This window comes from Etheostoma spectabile, chromosome 13 (genome assembly GCF_008692095.1).
Source record: "Etheostoma spectabile isolate EspeVRDwgs_2016 chromosome 13, UIUC_Espe_1.0, whole genome shotgun sequence".
NCBI classification, from domain to species: Eukaryota; Metazoa; Chordata; class Actinopteri; order Perciformes; family Percidae; genus Etheostoma; species Etheostoma spectabile.
The window spans coordinates 9630358-9638070 of record NC_045745.1 but is presented as its reverse complement, the minus strand read 5'-3'; the positions used below and the strand labels follow the sequence as shown (position 1 = coordinate 9638070).

The 7713-nt window shown below is 40.4% G+C and overlaps 2 protein-coding genes and 1 long non-coding RNA gene across 3 annotated transcripts in view; 1 reads left to right on the top strand and 2 right to left on the bottom strand.

The window, feature by feature from the left end:
* The window catches only part of LOC116701147 (uncharacterized), an 11362-nt gene extending 9066 nt beyond the window's left edge, over positions 1 to 2296 (bottom strand). The window contains exon 1 of the long non-coding RNA XR_004334836.1: positions 2062 to 2296. This is a non-coding gene — a long non-coding RNA (uncharacterized LOC116701147). The remainder of the gene's footprint in view (positions 1 to 2061) is intronic.
* cnot8 (CCR4-NOT transcription complex, subunit 8) lies at positions 2118 to 6426 on the top strand. Its single transcript, XM_032534694.1, has 6 exons — positions 2118 to 2328; positions 2758 to 2951; positions 3646 to 3807; positions 4542 to 4686; positions 4782 to 4892; positions 5575 to 6426. Exons 1-6 carry the CDS (start codon positions 2212 to 2214, stop codon positions 5701 to 5703), a joined length of 858 nt encoding a protein of 285 aa, XP_032390585.1. The 5' UTR covers positions 2118 to 2211; the 3' UTR covers positions 5704 to 6426.
* Positions 6427 to 7375: 949 nt separating this feature from the next.
* The window catches only part of gemin5 (gem (nuclear organelle) associated protein 5), a 26236-nt gene continuing 25898 nt past the window's right edge, over positions 7376 to 7713 (bottom strand). Inside the window, 1 exon segment of the mRNA XM_032534669.1 lies at positions 7376 to 7629. Within this exon segment, the coding sequence (XP_032390560.1) occupies positions 7465 to 7629 (165 nt within the window). The 3' untranslated portion in view covers positions 7376 to 7464.

The following is a 7713-nucleotide window of genomic DNA, read 5'->3' as shown; positions in this document are numbered from 1 at the left end:
TTTTTTTTGACATGCTATACTATGACTTTTTTCACAGAGGCCACACTGAAATCACATGTAGGGTATAACATGGAGGCAGGAGGCAGAGATGGAGCAACGACTTTTTTGTCACTTTTTATCTACATAAAATACTATAACTTTCTTTATAACTTTTTTTAACATACTATTCTATGACTTTTTCATGACTTTTTTAATGTACTACACTATGACTTTTTAATGGCTTTTTTCAACATACTTAACAATTACTTTTTTTATTATACTAAGACTTTGTTTAATAACTTATTTCTTCCCAACATGCTATATCATGACTTTCAACAAATCATGATTTTGCTTCCCTTTTTTTTACTTTTTTAGATATACCATACAATTACTTTTTTCAACTTGCTATACTATGACTTGTTTGCGTCATGCTATACTATGACTTTCTTTATCACTGTTTCCAACATATTAAACTATGACTTTTTATCACTTTTTTCGACTTACTATACAATGATTTTTCATGACTATTGTCAACTAATTTACTATTACTTGTTTTTGTTACTTATTTCACCATGCCATACTATGACTTTCTTTAATAACTTTTTTCGACATATTTAACTATTACTTTTTTAACACTTTTTTGATACACAATCCTTGCGCAATAATGTCAAAAATCCAGTTTAACTTCAGCAATTTAGTTTTTCAGCATTTTCTGCAGGAAATGCATATTCTTGTTTTATTTGTTATTTTATTCTCTCGCGGAGTGCATAGATTCAGCCTGTCTTTCTTTCATACTATTTTGTATTAATATCTTTCTTTCATGTGTGTATTTTCATTGATTATTTTGATTGCAAATTATTACATTAGAATTTCCTTTTTTAATATATTTTTTTCAAATGACTTTTTTTTTAAATGCATTTCATATTTATTCTTTTAAACATATATTAGTTTTACTTTCTTTAAAATATAAAATAATGGCTGTTGTTATTATGTGCACACCAACCGTGTTTCCAATAAAAATGTATGTAATTTCCCGTCGTTCCACATCTAACACAGCAGGGGGCGGTGTGCACATTTACCGCCTGATTTCGATCCGCAAATATACACAAAGAATAAGCAAGAGAAGAAGAGAAAACGAACAGAGGCGCTAACAGCTAGCTTGGCAGGCTAGCTACGTCGAGGAAACTCTGAGGTAAACCTATTTTGTTTTAAACATTTCTACGTTTTAAACTCACACGCTGCCCTGTACACCGTGTGCGTGGCTGCATTGACACACTGAGAAGGGATAAAGCAGAACCTTTTCATTTATACTTAGCTCCGGTGTTGTTAGCTAACGATAGCTTTCCCGATAACGCGAGGATTAGGTTAGCTAGTTTGTAAACGTTAGCCGTTAAGCTAACCACTCACTTCGGTCCCTCGGTACAACGTCGTTAGTTGCTAGCTAGCGAGCTATATTATTTAAAACGGCACACAGAGTTGCTAAACACAAATGATAAAAATGCTTCTCATATCTGGTGGCCTTCTGTCGGATATCTGTTGCATTAACGTTCGTTAGCCCGATATTATAGCAACACAACTCTTACTTTGTGTCGCTAACGTTAATTTGATGTCATGGTAAACGCAGTTAATTTCAAAAGAAAATCATCTTGCATACCTATTCTCAAGGAGTCGTTGCAGTTAATGAGAAAGGAAAAATGCCCATAAATCTATTAGCGTGGAGGCTGTATGTGCATGTGCAACAATATAGAAAGTGGATACACTTTCTTTATTGTTGCGTTGTTTATTTTGAGAATTTATTCAACGTTTGCTCTGTGAATTTGTGAAACTTTCGCAAATAATATCACAATATTTTAGGGCACATCTGACAGTGATATGCCAAAAAACGGAACCATATTTTGACATTAATTTTAAGAACAGCATAAATAGTACGTAAAAAAAAAAATCAGTTCCATCAGTTCTTTAGTTTAACAGTAACTCAGAGTGATTCAGATTCTGTTTAAATATAAATAAAAAAACTACATATTGCCATTATCACAACCGTACCAATGTACCGGTATTAATCGTGAAAAATATAAGACTCACCGTTAAGTTGTACTAACGCTAATCTTCATCAACTCTCGTCTTCCTTCCTCTCCCAGAGTTGTCTTTCGTCATCACACTGCCTCCCCCTCCGCCCCCTTCACCAGCGCTGCGGGATTGTCGGGGTTTTGACCTCTCATCCTGACCGCCAACATGCCAGCTGCACTTACAGATTCCAGCCAAATAATCTGTGAAGTCTGGGCGAGCAACGTGGAGGAGGAAATGAGGAAGATCCGGCAGATTATTCAGAGCTACAATTTCATCGCCATGGTAAGAGATGGGCCAGTTTGAGATGAGTTGGTGATGTAAATGGCAATAAAAACTGCATGCATTGACAGGAGAGTTGGTGTAAAGAATGAGTAATGTTGGGTGTTGTCTCCTTAACGTCTGTTTCAGAGCATCTGAGAGCAGGGCAAAAGATCTGCGTTGTTATTCAGTCCGGTAGTTACCGGGATTTAGGCACCGGTGCCATATTAGCACTGGGTTTTGGTACTCAACCCTAATAATAACTTTGTTGGTTTTCGGTAAAATAAAAACACTGATACGGATAATCTGCAAATTGCCAAATATCGGCCCAGATAATCAGCCTGGTTGATCCCTGTTCCGCTCTAGTTGATCTTTACACACCGCTAAGAAAGAGCCGTACAGGAACGTTGAAGGGTGAACATTTTCTGTTCATGTCTTTTTATTTTCCATCAGGACACAGAATTCCCCGGAGTGGTTGTCCGGCCGATCGGCGAGTTTCGAAGCACAGTAGACTACCAGTACCAGCTGCTGAGGTGTAACGTCGACCTCCTGAAGATCATCCAGCTCGGCCTCACGTTCATGAACGAGGACGGAGACTACCCCCACGGCACCATGACGTGGCAGTTCAACTTCAAGTTCAACCTCACGTAGGTGCACCGTCTCCATGCACCTTTCTAATGGTTAGAGGGGTGTCCAACTCATTTTAGTTCCTGGGCCACACCCCCCTAACTTGATCTCAAGTGGGCCGGACAAGTAAAGCATTCCAGAAAGATCGGAAACTTTATCAGCCAGTGACTCAGACGTTCCCACATTTCTAAGATTTTTCTTAAAATTAGGGTTACGATTGACCCCTAACCCCGAATTGGGAGAAACGGGGATAAAATCTAATGCATAGTCATGAAAAAAGAAATGTGGGAACACGGGCACGCTGACGCAGAAAGTTCCTTCTGCTACGACAGCGTTTTTAAGCCTCTGTAGGAAAAACAATAATGTTACGGACCCGGAGAGAGGGGTAACGTTCAGACAAAAACCTCATAACTTACAACTTGAAAGTCGAAAATTTCCTGAACAAGAACTCGGATATTCTCTGAGATTAAAGTGTTTAAATTTGGAATTGTAATTAATTACGAAACTACAATTTTCACACTTTGCAAAGTCATCATGTGGCGCCAGATTGGACCCTTTTGGTGGGCCGTTCTGGCCTATGGGCCGTATGTTTGACACCCTGATTACAATCTAATAGATGGCTTAGCTTGATGATGATGATGATGAAGATGATGATGATGATGATTGCACTCCCTGAATGTCTTTCTGTCCCTTTTTTTTGTTTAATCCTCACAGAGAAGATATGTACTCCCAGGACTCCATAGACCTGCTCCAGAACTCGGGCCTCCAGTTTAAAAAACACGAAGAGGAGGGAATCGAAACGCTCTACTTCGCCGAGCTCCTCATGACGTCTGGTCTGGTGCTGTGTGAAAACGTCAAGTGGCTCTCCTTCCACAGGTCAGTTTGCATGGCTGGTCCCACTTCAACGGAGTCTTTCTTTAACTCTTGTACCTAAACACTGGCTTCAACGTTGATAAGGGTGACCTCTTATCCACCCTGACTTAGTCTTCATCACCGGCAGTGTATTTACGGGATAGTTTCAGTGCCGCTGGATGTCCATGACCTTCCGCCTTCTTTAAATTAACTTTAAACTCCGTTGGATCGAGGAACATTAACCGGAACCTCTGAGCAACATTACACGCTGAAAATGGCAAGTTTTAAGGAAAATCTGGATGGTGCAACAAGACCGGCATGCTTGGTTTGGTCAGGGAATGATTAATATTTACAAAGAATTTGTTTAGGCCATTTCCTCTCTAACTGGGACGTTTTGGGACCGATTGCTGTTGACGACGTACACTGGTGAGAGATAATGAGGTTTAACCATTTATCAGCTGATTTAAATAGCTCACGTTACTATATTGTGTCAACAGTTAACTTCCTTTAATATTGGATGAGGTGTTTTCTTTTGCAGGGTGCAAATGTTTCACCAAAACAAGTTCCTTCCCGTGACAATTTAGCAGAAGCATCGTTGCTCGTTCCTTTGTGTAAAGAAATACCAATAAACCAGAGCACGTTTTTTCTCCCATCCAGGAATGCTGTGTGGACTAGCCAGACCCTCCCGTGCAGCGCTGTGGAGGAAGGTCTGGCAATGCGAGACTAACTCTGACCCAAATCCTTGTCTTGTTTCTCAGCGGCTACGACTTTGGCTACCTGGTGAAGCTCCTGACGGACGCACGGCTCCCTGAGGAGGAACACGACTTCTTCCAGATCCTCAACCTCTTCTTCCCCGCAATCTACGACGTCAAATACTTGATGAAGAGCTGCAAGAACCTAAAGGTATTCTAGACCGGGTATCTGTAATCCTCCACTTTAACGCAGGAAACAACCTCCTGTCAAAACAAATCTGGAGACGTGTGACTTGTTTTGTGCAGGGAGGTCTACAGGAAGTAGCAGACCAGCTGGAGCTGAAGAGGATCGGGCGGCAGCATCAGGCCGGATCCGACTCGCTACTCACCGGCATGGCTTTCTTCAGGATGAAAGAGGTACATTTAATCAGAGCTTTTAAACAAATTATAGTTTATCTGCACAATTTCAGACAACAGTTTCTTTGAAAACATTACTAGAAAATTCTTTACTGCCCTCACAACCAAAGGACATTTTTTCTATAAACTGCTTAAGAAAGCTCTCTGGAAGTATTTATTTTCAGCGGACATCTTGATGGGCATCAGGTGTGAGAACCCAGAGAGACGAGCGATTTACTGCTGCTCAGAAAATGAAATTGAAGCAAGCTTTGCCACAGCTCTGTCAATCAGATGCATTTGTCTTATTTAATTTCACGAACAAAAGTGTTTTCAGGGATCCTGGCTGATTAGACTTCTTCCCAGGACTGCGTGGGTGTGTATAGGCTGATTGACAGCTTTCTGAGCCTTCTGTTAGCTTTGTTGCACACGTAAAGGCGGTGCAAAGGACCGCCTAATCATTGTTACCGGTTGATGAAATCTACCAGTAAAAGCTCCGGCTCAACTTCAACCTGAGGCGAGGTCTAATCAGCCAGAACCCTGATGTTCAGAGACTTTAAATGTCCTCTTTAAAAAGAAATGAAGATAAACACATCACATAAAGTACGTCATTTCAGGTGACTTGTAAAGATAAAGCCTGTCCGAATGGAAGGTGTGTTTTAAGTAATACAGCTGGTTTGATCTAATCTAAATCTGTTTTGTTCAGCTTTTCTTCGAAGACAACATTGACGACGCAAAGTATTGTGGGAGGTTGTACGGCCTGGGCTCGGGCTCCACCCAACCCCAGAACGGCATCTCCAGTTCGGGCCAGGAGGAGACGAACAACAAGCACTGACTGAGCGCTCACATTCTCCAAGTGGAATACACACTTGTTTTAAAACACCCGGCCAGCACACACACACACGCACACACCACACCCCCCCCGATCAATCTCCTGCAATACTCGGGACGAGACACGAAACAAGGCAAAACTAAGTAGATTTCTTTAAAAGGGTTCTTCCCGGGTGACTGTAAAATGGACTCGCAGTGACATTGGATCCTTTCACTGGCTCAGTCGTTTCTTTTTAGTCGCTTTTACTGAGTACATGTTCATATATTCAGAACACTTTTTTTAACGCAGCATTCTAGTGACGCCCTTCTTTAACAGCATGGGACCAGCGCCTGTATCATACTGTGATTTCAGACCCAACTTTGCCAAATACAAAACAGTCCGATTCTTCAGTTCAGACTATCCTTCTCGTCAGCGGGACTCGTCTCTTGTTGCAGGGATTTCATTTTTTTTTAAGTTGATGTTGGAAGGGGCCTGTAAATTAAAATTGTATAATTTTGATGAAAATAAAAATGTTTTAGCTCTTTTCCACTTTCAGAACCTTTTAACAGTGCGCATCAAATAGTTTAACCGAGCTTTGTTCATGCATGTATGCATTTTGGGCAAACTGTCGTTGTGTACATTCACCCACCAGACCCAACTGTCCGAAGGTTTACACATGTCGTGGGTACTGTTTTTACATTCTGCGTTGTTTTAAACAGTTGTATATTAAATTGTTTTGTATTTTGACTGTCTACTTTAAGAATTACATTTTTTTTTTTTTTTTTTACAGCCATACACTGACACACAGCTTGTGTAACATTTAAAGTTTGAAAGGCTTCATTGTAGGGTTACAAGTGTTCAACTGGAAAGTTCTCTACAATCTCTTAAGTTAAAAAGAAAAACATAACAATTGGGGCTGAAACAGATGCATCAATTATTAATCAAGCAAAAGTTGCTCAAATGAGTATTTTTTTCAATTTAAAATCCTAAATAGATCTGAAAAGTTGGGCAGTTTTGACCCGTCAAAGAAATATGGGGCGTTGGGAAAAGTGTACATTTTTCTTAAAGCAACACAAACCATAACTTCAGAAACACCGAAAGAAGCTGTCAAACAAAGTGACAGAACCTAGGAAAACCCAAATGAGAAGGGTCCAGTGTTTTTTTTTTTTTCCATGGTCAGTGAGTAGAAGGAAGGTAAAATTGATATTTGTCATGGTGCCTAGCCTGGATGCCGGACAAAATTAGCTCCGCCCACAACATTTGAGGTTGGGAAGTTCGGTCTAGATTTGATCTGTCGTGGAGCAACGATGCCTGAACCCGAGCTGTTCAGATTGTCAGGGCGGGCTTTAAACAATAATGGACAGATGGGTTGGTTGAGACGGCTCCCGCGAGAATTAAATGTGAAGATTCCTCCATGGCCTCTGTTATAGAGCCCGACTGATACCAATATTTAAAAGTCCGATATATATACGTTAAAAAAATATAATACAGAAATGCATTTTATAACATTTATCCCCAATAGTTATTTGTAGTTAGGAGTTCTCACTAAAATGTTTTTTTTGTCACAACTGCATAGAGGAACATCAAAATATGTTAAAGTTCTGATAAATAAAATGTATAAAAATACAAATTTAAGATATGAAACTTAAAGTCCTTTGAAATAATGTAGACCTTCAAAACAGAAGATGTTCAAACATTTTTGTAATTAAAGTTGTCTGTTTTAATTCAACAAAAAAAATAGCTGTACATTTAGAAGTGCTTCTTTCAGAGCTACCGCTGGAAGATTCAGTGGAGGAACCGCTGCGAGGCTTTGAGGACGGCGGGATTGGTTCCGTGTTTGCGGAGCAGATCTTTGGCCCGTTGTTGGGTCGCCTCGGAGACGGACGGGGAAGACTTGCTGAGGTGCAGCAGGACCAGGCAGCATTCAACGACGTCTGGATGAGGAAACATCTGAGAGGGAACACAGACAACAGATGGCATAGTTCATCAGGGGGATAGCACTTCCTGAACCCTTGTATGGTATTCGGGTCAAAT

Bases quoted from the DNA above. Each gene is read 5' to 3' on its own strand.
- cnot8 (XM_032534694.1), top strand. From the start codon at position 2,212: ATGCCAGCTGCACTTACAGATTCCAGCCAAATAATCTGTGAAGTCTGG. The intron at 2,952-3,645 runs GTAGGTGCACCG...TAATCCTCACAG, and splicing joins AACTTCAAGTTCAACCTCAC to AGAAGATATGTACTCCCAGG. The intron at 4,687-4,781 runs GTATTCTAGACC...TGTTTTGTGCAG, and splicing joins AGAGCTGCAAGAACCTAAAG to GGAGGTCTACAGGAAGTAGC.